This window comes from Leptonychotes weddellii, chromosome 13, assembly GCF_054177405.1.
Source record: "Leptonychotes weddellii isolate Sample4059 chromosome 13, ASM5417740v2, whole genome shotgun sequence".
Taxonomy (NCBI): domain Eukaryota; kingdom Metazoa; phylum Chordata; class Mammalia; order Carnivora; family Phocidae; genus Leptonychotes; species Leptonychotes weddellii.
Window position 1 is genome coordinate 44874803 of NC_138381.1, and position 21527 is coordinate 44896329.

Here is a 21527-nt window from a genome sequence, read left to right on the forward strand (position 1 = left end):
TTCAAGATTTTTGAAATGTTCTATTTTATATTAGAATGAGCTAAATATGTTCCTATTTTTATGTTCCTACATAAGAACTGGCAAATCCATGTTTATCTTTACCTATTCACTATACAGTAAGTGTTACTAGGTGCAAGATTTCAAAAGAAAAACTAGCTTAGTCATAGAGTTTTCATCTTTTCAGATGGGTGTTTAAATTCCTAGTAAATATATATGTTTAATTCTAAATTACTGTAGCTACCATATTACTATATCACAAAGGTCATCAGTTACCCTGACTCATTATTTATTGACTATGTTACTTTCTTATAAAATCAACAGAAAAGACAAGAGTGATGATTAACAACTGCATGGCAACACTGATGTGATACCCAAACTAAAGAAATAACACCCTCTGTTTCTCAATCCTTTGGATCCAATTTAACTGCTGGGTCAAATGATAAAGGGGGGGGGGGATGGCGGACAGACTTTCTTACTTACCATATATGTAACAAGTTTTAACTAACTTCTTTATTTTACTGTTGCTGCTATTAAATACTGAGTAGATAAAAGAGTACTTCTGTTGGCATGTATAAGATATGAAGAACAAGTTTAAAGGATGGAATGCTACCCTTTCTTTTGAAGCCGCTCCATACATCCTCCCAAATCCTTTCCATCTACCTCTCACTGATACCTACTATTCTAAATATTGCATTTTTCTTTCTTTTGCTTTTCTTTATGGTGTGCGTGTGTATGAGGGAGTGAGAGAGAACATAAATCTACTTTCTACCTAAATATCACATCTAGACAGAAATGTGTACAAATCATAAATGTACAGTTTGATAAAAGTTCACAAACTGATCAGATGTATGTAATCGGCACTTTATATATTTCCCTGTCCCTTGTGCTCCCTTCCAGTCATCCCAGCCAAGAAAACCACTACCCCTGGTTTTAAACAACATCTGTACAATTTTTTCCTAGTTTGCATCACCAAACAATATCCTGTTTAGTTATATGATTGTGACGACAAACTTTTCCAAGGTATTTTTACTAATTTATATTCCCATCAGTAGTATGTGGGTTATGGCTGCTACATATTCTAACACTGAGTTTTCCATGCAGTCAGGTAGGTGGGAAAAGGCACCAAACTGTAGTTTTAATTTTCATTTTTTCTTTTTTTAACGTAAGTGCTATGCCCAAAGCGAGGCCCAAACTCACAACCCCAAGATCAAGAATCACATGCTCTACTGACTGAGCCAGCCAGGCACCCTAATTTTCATTTCTTGATTACTAATCTGGTTGAGCATTTTTCATGTTTATTGGTCATCCGTGTGTTTATTTTGGAAAGTGCCTGATTAGATCTTTGAATCGTATTACTTTTTGCAAATATTCAAATACTACAATTGATACCCTAATATGAACCACGATTACTACATAAAACACTAGTAGTCTTATAGAAAAATATTAAATGCCATTCTTAGAATCATCATTTACCAAGAAGAAATCATTATTACCTGCTCTTTAATGTCCTGTAACTGCTGTTGCAACTTTTGCACATCTGCATTGACATTGGTATTATCCTTGTCCTTTTGTAACACTGGAATATTTCCACTTGCTATAATGTAAATAAAATATTTTAATGTTATGATTGTTTTGGCATAATAATGATTTTTATTTCTAAAATTACTACGGCTTTATTAAAAACACAAGACTACTACTAGAATCCTGTTTAAAAGTTTTTCTCATTCATGGCCAACAGACATAACAGTGACCTTCATATTACACGCCTTCATTTATAATCTTCAGAAAGAAACAGGTTTGCACATTATTTTCTAATTATATTTAACTCAGCTAGACAACAATCTACACACAGACTTTTGGGTCTTCCGAGGTACTACTTGCTTCCTTTGGCAAGCTCACAAATACATTTTATGCTTGTTTTCTCTGCTCCCGCATTGTACAAACCCAAGAAGGTAGGCAGCACAGCACTTTTTAGCCAGTTTTGGCAGCAATAATTATAAAGTCTCTTAGATGATGTTTATGAGAAAACACAAAAACCTAGGCTCCTTCCTCTCTGCCCAACCCTCCTTGTTACTGTTCCGAGATGAGGAACTCCATGAACGAAAAGCTGTGATCACTGGGTCTGCTAAACAGAGGGAAATTTTTTATGTCAACTTTTACTACTCTCTAGATTTTTACTCTTTTAGCTCTAGTTTATTTGTCCCTGGGATTTTTATTCTACTCTACTGGTGATAAAGACAAAAAGCCCTGGGCAAAAATGGTTACACTGATGTTCTTCCTCATGTGTACATAGAGCAAAGAAATCAAAGATACCATCCAAGCTTATATCAAGTGCGAAGATGAAAAATATTTTATACAGCTATAGGATTAAAAAGGTTGAAAGTAAATCATTTACTTTTCATCTTTCCACTTCGTCACTGAGTTATACTTCAGTATTATCTACAGTTACTCTGTCCCAAATAAACACTATTCTATAAAATACTGACATGCATTAGGTGAAACCTGCTACACAAAGGAATGAGGCGTTGATACTTGTGTAACTGAAAAAATAATTTGTAATATGCTGTTTCTTTAAGCAAGAGTACAACAATTTTCTTTATATCACACATGAAGGTTTCTTAAAAGACAAATGCTTCAAGTTCTATAATCCTAGTGCAAGCTAGAAAAATATAATTTCAAGTTTCCTGTAACAAGAGCAAACCCCACCTGTTCCTCTGTAGATTCGGGTCACATACCCTTACCCTATGCTTTACTACACATGAGACAAGATCTTCAGCACTTTAAAGTCCCAACGAGAAAACGAAGTCAGAAAAACTCAAAAAAATACACTCACAGCTGTCATCAGTGGCATCTTCGGAACTCTTCCCTCCACAACACATAATGAAAGGCACTCTTCGTTCAACTACTGCCCGACACTGCACACACTTCTTCATCAGACTAGCGCAGTCTGCAAAACAGCAATCGGATACTTCTCACAAGAGACAACACAAACAAGAGGATTGCCCTTCTCTGCTCATTTTTATAACTTAAATCGCACACTGAAATAAACACTAAACAAGTTCTATGAATACACGATTCTACCTTCTTAAAATGTTATCGACCTATGAATGTGTATTCTCTAGAGGCAGCCTCTACAAGAGAGAGCCCACTGTTATGAAAATAATTACATTTTCTAATACAGTAGAATAAATTGTGAAAAGGATTTTTCTGTGTTTTTTTTAATTTTTTTTAATTTTTATTTATTTTTTTTTTTAAAAGATTTTATTTATTTATTTGAGACAGAGAGAATGAGAGACAGAGAGCATGAGAGGGAGGAGGGTCAGAGGGAGAAGCAGACTCCCTGCCGAGCAGGGAGCCCGATGCGGGACTCGATCCCGGGACTCCAGGATCATGACCTGAGCTGAAGGCAGTCGCTTAACCAACTGAGCCACCCAGGCGCCCCTGTGTTTTTTTTTTAATTAAAAATATTTCAAGATCTTAAGGCTTGAGAATAAAGGAGAAATATACTTTTCATAAGTTTCAACTAATATAGAATTAAAAGGTTGCTCACATAATTTTCTAAATGTACTTTCTGTTGTAAATAGCTTATCCTTAAAACTCCTAAAATATGCTGAAGAATTCTCTTCCTTCTCTTTCTAGCAAACTGATGTAATATAATAAGGACACTGTTTAGTAACTACTTTTTTAATACAGCAGTCAAGAAAACATCAGATAGGTGTCATAATGGACTTTCTAATATTTATATATCAGAGGAATGCTCTCCCATCCCAAAGAAGAAATGCCTAGGCACAATTACAGGTTGTGGATTGTTAATTCTACATCTAAAGTTGTTAATTAATTACACAATAACATACAGCTCTTCAATATATCCTTTCCCATTAGCATTTACTATGAAAGTATACTCCATATCTTAGTCTATGTACCAAGTGTCTTTATCATTTCAAAAACATGGAAAATAAATGACAACTGTGACAGGTATCCAGGGATAATTTATGATCGGGCACTAAACTTTAACAAAGCACAAAACCACTGACGTGGACAAGATGGGGCACAGACTCCTAATGGTGCTTATGTCAGGGGACAGAGAAGGGTTATCAAGGCCGACCTCATGTCAAGGCCTAAACAGAGATGGGCCTGATGCTGGCTTATGCATGATGCACTAGGTTGGAGCTAATGCCAGCAGAAATCTCATTTGGGAGTTGTCTTAAATCTGAGGGCAGATTTTTTTCTTAAATTTAAAGGATTAATTTAAGCATCTCACTGTATAATATATAACCACAATTTTCTCAAGTTCTTTTAATTATTAAGTTAGGTTGTTACATTGCTTCTATAAAATCTTTCTTCCTTCCCTCCAAAACAGATACAATCTCTCCTTCTGGCCTGTCAAGGCACTATTTTATACTCTTCAAGGTTCCAATACTCTGTTTAGTATTACTGGGATGTAGGTAATGGACTAAGTGCTTCACTGTACATTGCTTGAAAGAGAGGCATTTTCCACCTCAATTTCATCTTCCCTAGCAAATAAATGCTTAACAATGTGTCTGTACGATGGAGAAAACAATCTACTTCTTAGGGTTGTTGTGACGATAAATGAGGAAACACTCTAAAAGAGATTAAAATGTCTGGCGCACCTGGGTAGCTCAGCGGGTTAAGGGTCCGAATCTTGATTTCGACTCAGGTCAAGATCTCAGGGTCGTGAGATCAAGCCCCACGTCCGGTTCCGTGGTAGGTGTGGAGACTGCTTAAGATTCTCCCTCTCCCTCTGTCCCTACCCTGGTGCTCACGCTCTCTCTCTCTTAAAAAAAAGTCTGGTATGAGGTAAGAGTTTAATAAAAGTTAGCTGCTACTTTTGTTACATGTGAATGCAAAAACAACGTAAAAACTTTGGGAAACTCTGGAGAAAGTACTGCAGTAAGGCCTGAAAATCTGTATTATCAACTACTCATTATAACCAGCTTTCAAGTCTCTGTAGGTCCAGGACAGGGGTCAGCAAACTACAGCCTCCAGGCCAAACCCAACCAGGTACCTGTTTTTGCTCACATTTTTTTTTTATTTTTTAAACGTAGGCTCCACACCCAATGTGCAGTCCTTGATCTCACAATCCTGAGATCAAGACCTGAGCTGAGATCAAGAGTCGGATGCTTAACAGACTGAGCCACCCAGGTGCCCCCAGGTACCTGTTTTTGTAAATAAAGTGTTAATGAAAAGCAGTCCTGCCTATTCATAGACATATTGTCTATGGTGGTTTTTGCACCATAATGGCAGAGGTGAGTAATAGGAAAGAGTTTTAAGTAGTTACTACAGAAACCACATGGCCCACAGAGTCAAAAATATTTATTATTTGACCCTTTACAGAAAAAGTTTCCTAGCCCCTAGACTATGGAAACTTAAGTAACCTGAGCTCTTCTTACTTAAATCAGAAATCCACAAGCCCTCTTACAGTTGATAGTAGCCATTATACTAGTCTTGGAAAACAAAAACAATTACTTGAGGAGAATGTTACAGGAGGAAACCTTGATCCTTTCTTTAGTTGATGAGCTGCCTATCAGAATGAAAAAAACCACCAAGGCTTAAAGCAAATCTACGCCAGTGAGATTAATCTATCATACAATTTGTGTATTAGATATTATATTGGAAATCAGTACCTACTGACTGAACTATTTTTTAAAAAATTTTACTTGAGGATGCCTGGGTGGCTCAGATGCTTAAGCGTCTGCCTTCGGCTCAGGGCATGATCCCAGGGTCCTGGGATCGAGTCCCGCATCAGGCTCCCTGCTCCTTGGGAGCCTGCTTCTCCCTCTGCCTCTCTCTCTCTGTGTCTCTCATGAATAAATAAATAAAATCTTTAAAAAAAAAAAAATTTTTATTTGAGAGAGAGAGCATGAGCGGGGAGTTGGGGGGAGGGACAGAGGGTGAGAGAGAAGCAGACTCCCCACTGAGCAGGGAGCCTCCCCACTGAGCAAGACCCTGAGATCATGACCTGAGCTAAAGGCAGACGCTTAACCAACTGAGCCACCCAGGTGCCCCTTGAACAATTTAAAATAGGAAACACCATGCTTTATCTTGAGCCCATTTAAGTAAGGTGTAAGTTGTTAAACTTGCTTAAAATCCTTCACTGACAAATGAAAACAAAGGAAGAGGAGAATGTTGAATAGTACATGAATTTGAAAAGAACAAGGGGAGGTATAAAAAGCAAAGGTCTTTGAAGGAATACGTTTAAGAGATATTTTAAAACATCACTTGAACTTTAATATATTCTCCCAAAAAGTCCTATAAGCTCTTTTGACATAAAGATTAAGAAAGGTTAAGAAGGCCAGACATTATAGCCCCAAATGGATGCTGTGGGTGGTTCAGTAGTGGGGAAAGTATGCAGGAGAGGCAACATCAAGGTGAAGACAAATGAAAATGTGCGGATTTTATTATGTAAAAAGGGCTAGACTAAATGTTTCAAAAGTCATTTTTAGAAATAAATTTCTGTTGTGTGTGAGAAGAGATCATTTTGTGCTGATACAAATGAATTAACATGTGAGTTGGAAGAACATAAACTTATTCTGTCTTTAATACTCAGGAGCAAGGAGGGACACAGGGGACATTACACATAGTACAGAAGAAGAGACGGAAGGTACTAGAGAGGGCCACCAATGTTTTTGTTCAAGGGTTATTAAAAAAAAAAATCTCCAGCTATAATTTGTTTTATTTTCTATTTTTGTAGAAACACTGAGTCAGTTTTGTATAGGCTACTTACTCTCACAAGCACACATGTGTCCGCAAGGCTGAAAAAGAACAGCTGCTTTCTTGTCAGAGCACACCACACATTCTTCAATCTACAAAAAAAGAGGTTACAGCACAAGTGTGAACATCTACAGATAAATCTCCTAACTCTAACAGTTCCTTTTGTATCCAAGCGTATTTCCTCTATAAGGCAACACTCCCAGCACAGGAAACTTAACATGCACTCCTCCTCTGTTCTCTACTCTCTTGGTTACTCATTTTTTTTACCTTTATATACCGTGGCCCTTCACAGGTTCTACTACCATGTTAGTCTCCCTACCTGTCCCAAAGAATGATTTAAAAAAAAAACTCCATGGGCGCCTGGGTGGCTCAGTTGGTTAAGCGACTGCCTTCGGCTCAGGTCATGATCCTGGAGTCCCGGGATCGAGTCCCGCATCGGGCTCCCTGCTCGGCAGGGAGTCTGCTTCTCCCTCTGACCCTCCCCCCTCTCTTGTGCTTGCTCTCTCTCATTCTCTCTCTCTCAAATAAATAAATCTTTAAAAAAAAATTAAAAAAAACCTCCATTTTCTCTGTGGTCAGAAAGACCAAAATAGACTTTAATTTTTTTTCAAAACTACTTTGTGACAGAAAAAATTTAAAAAGAAGTATAAAAATAAATGTAAGATAAGCTAGATTTCTAATATTAATAAAAACCCAGCCAGATTAGTAGATTGCTAGAGCCCAAGTGGAATTTTTCTGTTTATCCACATCAGAGGAACTTTTCCAGGACTTGGTCAGTTCCCCCACACTGGTGGGGAGCTCATGGCTTTGGGCTGTTCTTTCTCCCTAGGATCTCTAAAGCCACAAGTCTTCCACAACATATTCATAATTTCCCTCAATTTTACCTCCTCTTCATCTCCACTTGATCTGAGTTTTGAGTGCGTAGCTACTTCTTAACCTGGCTCTTGGCTTGTCCACCCCCACCCATCCCACTGCCCTTGCTTTGCATCCATCTTTCACCTGTTCTCCTCTCTTCTGACACACATTCACACTTACCCATATCTGTGCCACTTAATATCACTGTCCAAAAATGATGACCACCAGTCACCTATAACTTCACCTAACTAACCAAATATTGCACACATGCTCTCTATGGACTCTCCCAACTTATACCTTGCTATGTACATAGAATTTCTGTAGTTGAGTAACAGGGGAAAGCAGTAAGACACGGAGGGTCAAGATCTTTATATTCCTGGATTCAAACTGCAGCTCCAATAATTATTATCTAATCTATTATCTAAATTATCTAACATTGCTGAGCCACAGCTCTTTTTATCTGAATGATAAAGAACAATCTTTCTTCACAGGGTAGTAAAGGGTAAATCAGATATTATGCCTGGAGTGTTTAGTTCAATGCCTAATATAATATCAGTGTCCAATGCATGATAATTCTCTTTTCCTCTCTATATAATGATGTGCTATTTCTTTAAAAGATTTCCACTGCAACTGTTTATACATCTGAATTGTTCATAAAGAGTTTAAAATAATTTAGCAAATTGATTAAACAATCATTTACTTACCAAATCCCCTAATATATAAGTGAAAAAAATCTTTGTAGTCTTAACTTTTTTCCCCTTTGGATTTTTTCCCCAGGTTATATTCCCAGGAATGGAATTACTAAATAAGAGCATGTTTATCGTAAAGGCTCATAAATATTGTCAGGATGGTCTCTCAAAAACATGAATCCATTTATTCAACCTCCAGCAGTGTTTAAAAGAGTGTCCATTTTCCACTTTCCTGGCTAGCATTTTTAAAATTTATGCTAATTTGATAGGAATGGTTAATGGTAATTCATAATTTTTAATTTACATTTCTTTAACTGCTAAAGAGACAAAGCTTGTTTATCCCCCTTCCTCTAAATACTAGTTTTATAATTTGCTTTATCTTTAATGAAGATGTTCATTATCCTTTAACCACTTGGGGTCACTATTTCTTTATATTCAAAGGCTCTGCAGCTAACCTGGCAAATTTATTTGGTGGGTATGTTACTTTTTGTACTTTTCTACAGGTTTGAAAATTTCTTAATCTGAAAGTCAAACTGACAGTCTACTAATTCTTGGAATTCAAAAGTGGTCTAAAGCGAAATGACGGCATACTCCTCCCTCTCTACCTCCCTGTTCCATCAATCTTCCCTCTGAAGACACTTCTTTAATTGTGTCTGTGTATCATCACACAGGGGAAAGAATAAGGACTTAAGATTAAGAGACCTGTGTTTGGTACTCTGAGTAAACTTCTCTGGGCTTCAGTTTTTTCAACTGTGAATCCCAGAGTTGGACTAGAAGACCAGTAAGGGCTATTCTGTATCTGAGACTCTGCTTCTGGCAGGTAACCTGGGGCTCTGAACTCACTTTATATCTCTCTTAAAGCACCTACAACATCCTATATGGCAGAGTAGCTTTAAATCTAAGTCATAGTTTACCAGCAGGTTACAATTTTTTAGTAGGGAATTATCATATACACCTCTGTCTTCACTACAAAACAAGTGCTCAATAAAGATTTGTTGAAATAGGGCTTAATCCAACACAAAAAGTTTCAAGCACAACAGCAGAATACACAGATCAATCTAAAAATAAGAAAATGGCTTAAATTCTTTCAGATTCGTTCCCAAACTGTTGCTTAGAAGGAACAGTCTCCCAGTCTTAGAACGTTCCTTATGAAAATGTACAAAGCACTGGCAAGGTAACACCTTTTAAGTCACTGCCAGCTAATTTATTATAAGAATTAGTGCCAGCTCCTTTCTAATTAATGAAGGTAAATGAATAGCTTAAGAAACATCAGGGGGAAATGAGAATAAAAAGAAGGGAATGAAAAAAGAGTATAAATTCCATAAATGAAACCAAAGAAAACCAAACATATCTCTTGGTTTAAGCCACTCACCTTAAGAGAAATCATTTGTAAGAAACTTAAATCTCACTTTACACACACATATGGAAAAACTAAAAAGGAAAATCAATTATTTCAGTACAACCAAAATGGGCAAGACGGTACAGTTACGATAAAGCACTAAGTTACACAGAAAAAGAATGAAACCAGAAACCAAGAAAAGAATAATACTTCTCAAAAAGCCAAGAGTCAGACAAGATAAAGTTCAGAGTGGATATAGAATTTGGCCTTCAATAACAGCAGGATGATGATCAGACTTTATTTGCTTCTTGGTGGGACACAATACAAAGTGAGTAACATCATCTGTAAGAATTTCTTGCCAAAAATGTTTAAGCTGACTCTAATCAAGCTGTTAGATCTCACTTCCAGTTTACAGGAAACACAGAGGATAAAGAAACATATTAATACTGTGATAAAACAATCAAATCCAGAATGTATGACATTCTACCAAAAAAAAAATCAAGTGGTCTTTATTATAAAGATGAATATGAGGGTCCATGTACTCAAGAAAGGTGCAAAATATAAGTAACTACAATAAAAACGGAATTAAATACATCTCTAGGTTATAGGAGGCTTTGAAAGCAAAACAGTAGATCAATTTTATTTTTAACTTCTACAGTTTACATTTAAAGGAGGAAACTCAAAAAATTGTTCTCTTGATAAATATATAAATTATACATTCTTATATTTAAATCACTTAGACCGAAATTTAACAGACATATGGCATCATATAATCTTATCATTATTTATAGTCTGAAAGAACTTCATAAAATGATAAAAAACTGTATTAAAAATATATTACCTTTGTCCTGGACTGAACTTGTTCTTTACAGATGAGGCATTTCTTGACTCGTGGAGAACATAAAGAACAGGTAGCAATATGTCCACATGGGCCAAAAAGAGTATCTCTCTTCATATCTGAGCACACCATGCACTCTTCTAAGGTTTCAGAATCATTATTAATCATAGAAGGACTTCGAGAACCTACTTGACCACTAATAAAAGAAAATATTTATAATCAATCCTATCAGAATATTTATATTACTTCATTAATTAAAATGCTTTTAAAAATATCGAGAGCATCATTAGTATACATAACAACAGCTTTAGTTATGTTAAAAAAATTAAGCTGTAACATCTGTGTAAGAAACATGCTATATTTTTCCATTTATATACATCTCTGCATCTTTACATACTTCTAACACTATTTAAATTTCAAACTGAACAAATAGCTCACCCAACGGAAAAGGGTGAATCTTCAAACAAAGAAATCAAAAACACTACTCACAAAAAATTTAACATGAACACAGTTTCACTCAGACTCTGTTTCATCTATACAGAGCCAGCAGAGAAGGGCAGAGGAATAAAACAAAAATTCTAGCTAGAGCCCACGTTAGTTATCCTAACTACAGACAGAATGAAGCATCACCAGAGTCCACAACTGACAGGGCACTGTGGAAAATATGTCACTGCAGCTGCTGTTTTGACATTTCTTTCAATGTATCCTTAAGGAGCATAAAATTGTACTATGGAAAGACAGAACTCATCTATAAATATATAGATACAAGACACAGAAATACATAAAAATGACCAACTACAGCTATAGGAAAGGGGATACTCTGTTTCTACCACAATCTTCAGAAACTCATGAACACGCATGCACACACAAAGCGGTTTCATCTTAGACACCAGTGTTAAAGTTATTACTGCAGTAATTATAGTGCCTTCTATGTTTTTAGATGCGCGCTGTCATTTTGTAACAGAATTTTATCCTTAAGGATACACTTAAAGAAATGTATATACCTCATTGCATTAATTTCCCCATTAACACAGCTCTAAGGTATGGATTCCAAAGGGAAGTCATTTATCACTACACCTAAATTATAAAAGAGGCAAGAGAACACAAAGATCAAGGGACAACTACTGAAATGTTCAATGACAAGAACCAGATATAAAGGGCAGTAATAATTGCACAGCACCATCTGGATAAAAAAAGTAATGAAATATACCTCTTTGTATGTCTACAATATCTCATAAGAAGAAAATCAGTTGCATTATAAATAATAATTAAAATCACTGATATATTTTACTTTTAGAAAAGAAGACAAGTATGAAATCATTTTTAGAGACAACTCCATCAGGAATTGGTTCCTTCATGTATTCATTCTTTCAAATTCTTTCAGTCCTTCAGTGATACTTAGTGAGTCCCTGTCAGGCACTCTGCAGGGTGCTGGAATTACTACCGCATCTGTAAGGTACACCTTACTGGTGAGCATGTAAACTGCCTCTCCTAAAAAGGTCTATTAAAATTTTAAATACATCTAACATTAATCACAGCCATCTCACTAGTAAGACTTTTTCTTATAGATAAATTTCTCTAACATGTAGGAGTACTGGAAGATCAGACTGGTTTAGAAAAGTTTCTTAGCATTTATTATGCATAAAGTGTCATATTCAGTAATGTAGAGAATACAACATGAAATAAGAGACATAGTGTCTGCAGGAAAATTTTTAAGGGAAAAAGGGTCAGCACAAAGATGATGAGCAAAGACAAAAACATTTTCAAGTAATCAAGTCCTCCATTATGAAACCACATGGTACTCTATATATAGAGAGAATACTAAGTTTTATGATAATAAATGGTACAAACCTGACTTTTTCCTTATGACACTTTGCCAGTGCTTTGCAGAGACTTGGATCAGGACAGAGATCAAGCGGCGATTGACCTTTCTTATTTCGAATGCTAAGGTCAGCGCCATTGGCAGCCAAAAAACAGGCAATCGATGCTGCACTCTTCTTCTCCGCCCCCTGGGTACCAAGTCCCATTATTAACTGAAATCAAATGAAAAGAGTCATGATTTTCCCCTTAGGAATCTGTTATCAATTCTTACCACCAAATGTGTGTGTGTGCATGTCTGTGTGTATTATATAAAAATACACGTCTGGAAAGAACTTATGGCTTATATAGACATGGTGGGCATTTATGAGTTGCAGTCCTAACATCCATTCCCCCCCTTCACTCCAGTTTTCTCAGGTGTAGTTTGAGGACTGACCCCACTGTCACTGTTACAGGTGGACCAAAGAAGGCTGAGAGTCAGATATCCACCTCATCTTATGTGATTAGTTCAGGGATGACAAATCAGGTCAATTCGGCCAATAAAACTCAAGAACGGGACTTATGATTGACATATGGAGGAAATAGTAGTCCCCAAACCAATGTAGCTCTGGAACTGCTGGCAGCCAACATGAAACAGTAAGAGGAGAGACAACAGAGAAAAGAACCAACACCAAGGAACTGAGCCAAGAAATGGAGGAGATAAATCATGTTCTGATATCATATGAGCTACTCATTCAAACATGTTATCAAATACTGTAGAGCACCTACAATGGACCAAATACTATTTTTAGCACTTCCCAGGAATTAACTCATTTAATCTTTACAACAACCTTATGGAGGTAATTATTCCACCCCTTCCTTTTTAAAATGAGGAGGGACGCCTGGGTGGCTCAGTTGGTTAAACGTCTGCCTTCGGCTCAGGTCATGATCCCGGGGTCCTGGGATCGAGCCCCGCATTGGGCTCCCTGCTCAGCGGGGAGCCTGCTTCCCCCTCTGCCTGCTGTTTTCTCTCTCTGACAAATAAATAAATCTTCAAAAAAATAAAATGAAATGAGAAAGGCACACAGGAGTTAGAGAATTTACCAATGGTCATATGGAAAGGCAGCAATTCTCAAACACTCTGGTCTCAGAACCTCTTCACATACTTAAAAATGAGTAATCAAGACAGTAGGGTTGGCATCACATAGCTAAAGACACAGATCACCAGAAGAGAATACAGGATCCAGAAAGACTCACATATATGGTTAATTGATTTGGGATAAAGGTACAACAGACAATTCAGTAGAAAAAGGCTTTTCAACAAATGGTGGTGGAATAACTGGAACATTCACATGCAAAACAATGAACTCTGATACTTCATACTATACTTAAAAATTAACTCAAAATGAGTCATAGTACAATGAAAGACCTAAATGTGAGACAGAAATCCATCAGAATCCTAGAAGAGAACACAGGCAGCAACCTCTTTGACCTCGGCAACTTCTTGTTAGACACATCTCCAGAGGCAAGGGAAACAAAGGCAAAAATGAACTCCTGGGACTTCACCAGGACAAAAAGCTTTTGCACAGCAAAGGAAACAATCAACAATACTAAAAGGCAACCCACGCAATGGGAAAAGATATTTGCAAGTAACATATCAGATAAAGGGGTAGTACCTAAAATCTATAAAGAACTCATCAAACTCAACACCCAAAAAAACCAAAAAATCCAGCCAAGAAATGGGCAGAAGACATGAACAGACATTTCTCCAAAGAAGACATACAAATGGCTAGCAGACACATGAAAAAATGCTCAGTATCAGTCATCATCAGAGAAATACAAATCAAAACCACAATGAGATACCACCTCACGCTGGTCAGATTGGCTAAAATTAACAACTCAGGAAACAATACATGTTGACAAGGATGCGGAGAAGGGGGAACCCTCCTACACTGTTGGTGGGAATGCAAGCTGGTGCAGCCACTCTGAAGGACAGTTTAGAGGTTCCTCAAAAAGTTAAAAATAGAACTACTCTACAACCCAGCAAGTGCACTACTAGGTATCTATCCAAAGGTGATTCAAAGGGGCACATACACCCCAATGTTTATAGCAGCAGTGTCCACAAAAGCCAAGCTATGGAAAGAGCCCAGATGCCCATCGACAGACAAATGGATAAAGAAGATACGGTATATATATATTACCCAGCCATCAAAAGGAATATCACCCAGCCATCAAAAGGAATGAAACCTTGCCACTTGCAACAACTTGGATGGAACTATAGTGTATTATGCTAAGTGAAATAAGTCAGAGAAAGACAAATTCCATATGATTTTACTCATATATGGAATTTAAGAAACAAAACTGATGAACATAGGTCAGGGAAGGAAAAATAAAATAGGCTAAAAATAGAGAGGGAGACAAACTACAAGAGACTCAAACTATAGAGAACAAACAGAGTTGCTGGAGGGGAAGGGAGTGGAGGGATGGGATAAATGGGTGATGGGCATTAAGGAGGGCACTTGATGTAATGAGCACTGGGTGTTATTTGCAACTGATGAATCACTAAATTCTACTCTGAAATTAATAATACACTATATGTTAAGTAACTTGAATTCAAATTAAAAAAAAAAAAAAAAAGAATCACAGTCCTAACTGTAATAGCTAAAACTTAATAAACTTCTAGTACAAAAGAGGAGAAAACCTTAGTGACCTTGGGTTTGGCAAAGATTTTTCAGATAGGACACAAAAAGCACAATGAAAGAAAAATTTATAAATTAGACTTCATCAAAATTAAAAACTTCTGCTCTTCCAAAAACACTACTGAAAGAATGAAAAGACAAGCCACAGATGGGGAGAAAATAGGTGCAAATCCCATATCTGATACAGAACTTGAATTTAGACTCTCAAAACTCAATAGTAAGAAAACAGCTCAACAAAACAATGCACAAAAAATGTGAATAGACACTTCATCAAATATATGCGAGTGACAAACAAGCAAATGAAAAGATGTTCAATATCAGTAGTCACTGGGGTGCCTGGGTGGCTCAGTCGGTTAAGTGTCTGCCCTCGGCTCAGGTCATGATCCCAGAGTCCCGGGATCAAGCCCCACATTGGGCTCCCTACTCAGCAGGAAATCTGCTTCTCCCTCTCGCTCTGCTCCTCCCCCATTTGTGCTTTCTCTCTCTCGCTCACTCTCAGATAAATAAATAACATCTTAAAAAAAAAAAAAAATCAGGGTGCCTGGATGGCTCAGTCCATTAAGCATCTGCCTTTAGCTTGGGGTCATGATCCCAGGGTCCTGAGATCAAGTCCCGCATCGGGCTCCCTGCTCAATAAGCTTCACCCACTGCCCCTCCCCCTGCTTGCGCTCGTGCTCTCGCTCTCTCTCAAAAATAAATAATTTTTTAAAAAAATTTATCAGTGGTCATTAGGGAAATGCAAATCAAAACCCCAACATACCACTACACACCCATATGAATGGCTAAAGTTAAAAAAGAACCAAACAACTTTCAGTAAGAATTTGAAGCAATATAGTCAGAATTAACTATTACTTAGTCCGTAAACTAAATTTCTACATATATGCAGCTCTGATACATATTTTATCAGAAACAGATTAAATTAACCGAAAATACAAGATCTTGCATTGAAGATACTTCCAGTAGTACTGAGTTAAAGATTATTTTACTCACTGTGTTTTTGGATGGCTCCCATGCAGCATCGACCTTCCCCACATCTTGCATATCTTGGAGCTGACGTAGTTGAGACAAGGTGTGATGCCTCAGAGCTTCGTGCAAAGGAGTATCCCCATCCTTATCCTGAATATCTAATTTGGCACCTGCACGGACCAAAAGCTAAAAGAGAAAGACATCTCATTTTGCTAAGGTCTCTCTGGCCCATAAGAAATTACTACATATCTAAAGTAACACAGACAAAATCAGAGAGGGAGACAAACTGTAAGAGACTCTTAACTATAGGAAACAAACTGAGGGTTGTTGGAAGGGAGGAGGATGGCAGGATGGGGTAATTGGGTGAAGGGTATTAAGAAGGGCATGTGATGCAATGAGCACTGGGTGTTATTTGCAACTGATGAATCACTAAACTCTACCCCTGAAACTAATAGTATACTGTATGTTAATTAATAACAAAATAAAATAAGATCAAGTACTAGTGACAGAGCCCTGGACCTACCTGAAGCGACTGCCACTAAAGCTAATTATCTTTATGTATTCGTTTGCTACTCTTTTTTTTTTTTTTTTTAAAGATTTATTTATTTATTTGAGAGAGTGAGAATGAGAGAGAGTACATGAGAGGGGTTAGGGTCAGAGAGAGAAGCGGACTCCCCGCCGAGCAGGGAGCCCGATGCGGGACTCAATCCTGGGACTCCAGGATCATGACCTGAGCTGAAGGCAGTTGCTTAACCAACTGAGCCACCCAGGCGCCCTCGTTTGCTACTCTTAAAACTCCTGTGGCTCCTTTACAAATAGTGATGAGCTCTGGTTACTCAAATATATCAAATCAGAGAAAACAGAAAGAAATGAGAACCAGTATGTGGCTAATTCATCAACTCTAAGAAAAAGATAACTAGGAGAAATTTAGGACATTTTTTTCTCCTTTTAGTTTATTTTTTTAATTATTTTATTTTTTCGGGGCGCCTCGGTGGCACAGTCAGTTGAGCATCCAACTCTTGGTTTCAGCTCAGGCTGTGATCTCAGGATCATGAGATCAAGCTCTGCATTGGGCTCCGTGCCCAGACTGGTTAGGACTCTCCCTCCCTCTCCCCTGGCCCCTCCCCACCCTGCTCACGCTCTCGTTTTCTCTCAAATAAATAAATAAATCTTTAAAAATAAAAAAGATTTTGTCAAGTAATCTCTACACCCAATGTGGGGCTCAAACTCATAACCCCAAGATCAAGAGTTGCATGCTTTACCGACTGAGCCAGCCATGTGCCCCCTTTTTCTCCTTTGAATTTCAGATATGCAAGTTGGGATATTTTAAGTACTTCCAATAGGACCAAATCATAAATGTTCACAATTCTTCTATTACTTAAAGAAACAAGCAAGTTATTTATTCCATCCTCTTTGGTCAATTTTTCCAAATGTACAGTCATAAAAAGTCCAAATATCACAGATAAATGAAGAATTTTTAGCAAGAGGAATTTTATTTATTTTTTTAGTATTTAAATTTTTAAAAATTTTAATTCAATTAATTAACATATAATGTATTACTGGTTTCAGAGGTACAGGTCTGTGATTCATCAATCTTATATAATACCCAGTGCTCATTACATCACATGCCTTCCTTAATGTCCATCACCCAGTTACTCTATCCCTCCACCCCCCTCCCCTCCAGCAACCCTCAGTTTGAGCAAGAGGAATTTTATATAACAATAAATGTGAAGGGTTTGCTAAACTACATATAAAATGCATAACTGATACACCTCAAAGATATTTTAAATAGTAAATATAACTTTATATTTAAGACTTTAGTTAACGGTGTTTTACTGATTTTCCTAATCCTTTCTATAAATGCTGTCAGAGTTTTAGAAAAACACCATAAACAGAAGCCAATCTCAAGCATATGGTCTTACCTCTCTTGGCAAATTACCATTTTTCAGTGGTGTTTTTTTTAACTTTGTTCCCAAAAGCTTACATAAAATGTCACTCTAGGACAGTGTTTCTCAAATTTTAACATGCATGAGAATTACCTGGAGGACTTGTTAAACCACAGATTGCTAGTTCCCACCCCTGGAGGTTCTGATTTGGTCGGTCTGAGGTGGGGCCCAAGAATTTTCTACCAAGGTCCCAGGTGATGCTGATGCTGCTGGTTCAGCTTCTAAACTTTAAGAATCACTGCTCTACAAAAAAATTTTAAACCGATAATCTTTCAAATATTTTCTCTGGAATATCAGATTAGTCAAATAAAAATACATATTTCAGCTTTTTTGGAATCTGTGCAGCAAACGTCCAGCCTAAGCTTTTAATTATAGTTCACTCTCAATTATACAAATTAAGAGGGAATGTGCTTTTAAAAAACCAATTTATATGTTACTTTGAAATTCTCTGATTTAATATTTGGGAAGTCACAAGTCTGGCAACAATTATACAATAGTCTTTGAGTATCACAGTTTTAAGATTTTCCCTATTATAAATTAAAACTCTTTACCCAATTGATGCAAAATATTAGCCTAAAATCATAATTTTTGGATCCAACTATGTCTTTTGAAAAATCTAACTATGAATAATTTTCAAGACTTTCTAGAAATCTGTCTGGTTAAACCACAACTATAAGGTAAGATTCTTGTTAGTAAATACTTTACCCTCACAATCTGGGTGTGCTGTCGTTCAACAGCAAGGTGTAGGGCAGTTTGCTGGTTCACATTCTGGATATCCAGGTTAGCATTACCCTGAACAAGAAGAACAAAGTTTACATACTCAAAATTTGACAACTGTGAACACTACAACTATAACTTTTCATGAGGAATAAGTAACACAGAACACTGTTGACCACCTTCCTCTCTTCTAGCTACCGCAACACTGTTCTCGTAACAGTTGCTGGCAATACAGCAAAAACTGGACGGGGCAGCAAACTTTCTGAGCTAGAACAGCACGTTTACAATAATTATTTATTATAGTGACTCCATATAGGAACAGTTAAAGAACAAAGTTCAGTACAGAGCTCAAACACAGCTCCATCTCAATCTCCATTATACAGTAAGAGGTAATTAGTTCCTTTTGACTGTAAATGAAATTTCCTAAAAAGTTCTATTAGTGAGTCTTCTTAGTGGATTTAGATTTACTTTAATGACCTAATAAGGTCACCTACTCTTACTGCATGACTGAGCTCTTATTCAGTGAAAAGGAACTTTGCTGGAGGGTGAGAAGACAATGTTTAATTAATTAGTACGTAAAAATACTTATTAAAGGGAAAGCAGAAAGTCCTACCAGGGTCCTGGGATAGTCAAAGCACTATATGAGAACAGCTGATGCCAAGGACAGAGGAAAGGAACTGAGAAGCAAAATTCTGAACTCACTGGCACCAAGGGACCTGGAGCTTCAAGAACTTAAGCAAGGATTCTGCCATTTCATGCTCATTTCCTCGGCTCTAACACGGTCATAGTACAACCTATTGCCAGGGTTATTGTGATGATGGGCTTCAGGGGGGCTGCCCCAAAATAATGCCACTTTGGAATACTGATTATTTTGAATTAAAGTTACTTAAGAAACAGCCAGTGCAAGGACACTCTGACCTTCCTTTGTTCCCCTGAAAGCAGGAAATAAATTCTCTGTGAAGACTATCCTCCCTGCACTTGGAGGGTAGAAGGCATCCTTATTGCCAGACATAAGGAATTAAGGGCCAAAAACTGACTGTATAAATAAACTTTGTTACTTCATTTATTTATTTGCTACCCCAAGCACAAACCCCTTTGTGAATTCTCCACAAATAATTGTTTGTTTAAAAGGTATAAAAGCCGGGCGCCTGGGTGGCTCAGTTGGTTAAGCGACTGCCTTCAGCTCAGGTCATGATCCCAGGGTCCTGGGATCGAGTCCCGCATCGGGCTCCCTGCTCAGCAGGGAGTCTGCTTCTCCCTCTGACCCTCCCCCCTCTCATGCTCTCTCTCTATCTCATTCTCTCTCAAATAAATAAATAAAATCTTTAAAAAAAATAAAAAATAAATAAAAATAAAAATAAAAGGTATAAAAGCTGCCTGCTTTGGTCACTTTAGATAGTCTCCTATTTTTCTGAGCTCCCATATGTACAAAATTAAATGTGTTTTTCTCTTGTTGTTATATCTCATGTCAATTTAATTATTAGACTAGCCAAAGAACCTAGAAGGGAAGAAAGAAAAAATTTTCCTTCCCTCCAGGAAGGATTAAGAAAAATAACAGGTAAAACTGCCCTATACAATGTCTTGCATAATAATTTAAAAAATGAAGCTAAGAAAAGGGCTACAAATTCAGAAGATAAACTTTATTATTCTGTTTACATCTTCGAACTATTCATACCCTCTAAAGACAACTTTGAAACCCCACCTGTGCCCTTGCTCGGGGTGTTAGGTAGAGCTGAAACTCCAGTAATGCTATGACATATTCTAGAAGATGGGAGTTTCTGATTTGTCTTTATTATTTATGTTTCTCTGGGTGTCATCATGAAGAACTGTATCTCAGCTTGTTTTCTTATCATGCCTTTTCTCATAGATGCAGAAAATGAGGGATTTTCTTTTTAAGTTTCCTGAACTTTTCCATTATCAGATTTTCCAAAGTAGTATTCACTGTATAATGTACCATAATCCGTTTATTTAGACACTAGTTCGTCAACATTGGGCTTGCTTCCAGTTTGAGGTTATTACAAATAAAGCTGCTACAAATATTTAGTACAAGTATTTGTGTGGAAATGTTCTCTTTGGTACATAACTAGAAGGGGGGCTGCTGGGTTGTACAGTAAATACATGTTTAACTTTATTAAGAATTGCCAAACTGTTCTCAAAATGGCTGCTTTGGAAAACACCAGCAATGTATGTGAATTCTAAATGCACCACACCCTAACCAACATTTGGTTAATTTCCATCATTTTCGTTGGTAGGTAGTAGTAGTAGATTAGCAGTATTTCACTGTGGGTGTAATTTCTAATCCCCTAATGATCTCTGGTAATCAAAGCAAAATCACAGGAAATATGGTCAACATACAAAAAATAACTATTTCTATATGTTTGCAATATACAGACACTGAACTTTGAAACACTACAATTTATAATCGCATGAAAAAACTACTTAAAGATAAATCTAAAAAAAAGATAAATCTAAAATGTGCAGAGCAACCAAAATGCCAAGATTTTTCAATAGAAACTAATAATCTGATTCTAAAATTTATAGGAAAAATTCAAAAGATCTAAAATATTGAGGTAATTCTGAGAAGAAGAACAAAGAACAAAGTTGGAGGACTTTAACTGATTTCAAGACTTACTAAAAAACAATAATCAAGATAGTGTGATATTGGCATAACGTCAGTTATCTGTATTTTGGATTGAAAAGGAAATTATCACAATTAATACTTCTAAGAGCAGTAACTTAATAATAAAGGCTTACTAGTCAATGGTATTGTAATAGCATTGTATGGTGACAGATGACAGCTACACTTGTGGTGAGCAGAGCATAATGAATAGAATTCCAATTGTCAAATCACTGTGTTGTATACCTGAAACTAATGTAACATTGTGTGTCAACTATACTTCAATAAAAAAATAATAAAAATTATGCCTTAAAATGGCAGGGGAGGGCGCC

At 36.9% G+C, this 21527-nt stretch overlaps 1 protein-coding gene across 2 annotated transcripts in view; it reads right to left on the reverse strand.

Moving 5' to 3' along the window:
• MIB1 (MIB E3 ubiquitin protein ligase 1) overlaps window positions 1-21527 on the reverse strand; it is a 129678-nt gene that overhangs the window by 8334 nt on the left and 99817 nt on the right. For both annotated transcript variants that reach the window (XM_081801526.1, XM_081801527.1), the window contains exons 14-20: window positions 18567-18653; window positions 15940-16101; window positions 12305-12486; window positions 10457-10649; window positions 6746-6824; window positions 2834-2947; window positions 1494-1594 (exon numbers count right to left, since the gene is read on the reverse strand). In XM_081801526.1, the coding sequence (XP_081657652.1) occupies window positions 1494-1594; window positions 2834-2947; window positions 6746-6824; window positions 10457-10649; window positions 12305-12486; window positions 15940-16101; window positions 18567-18653 (918 nt within the window). The remainder of the gene's footprint in view (window positions 1-1493; window positions 1595-2833; window positions 2948-6745; window positions 6825-10456; window positions 10650-12304; window positions 12487-15939; window positions 16102-18566; window positions 18654-21527) is intronic.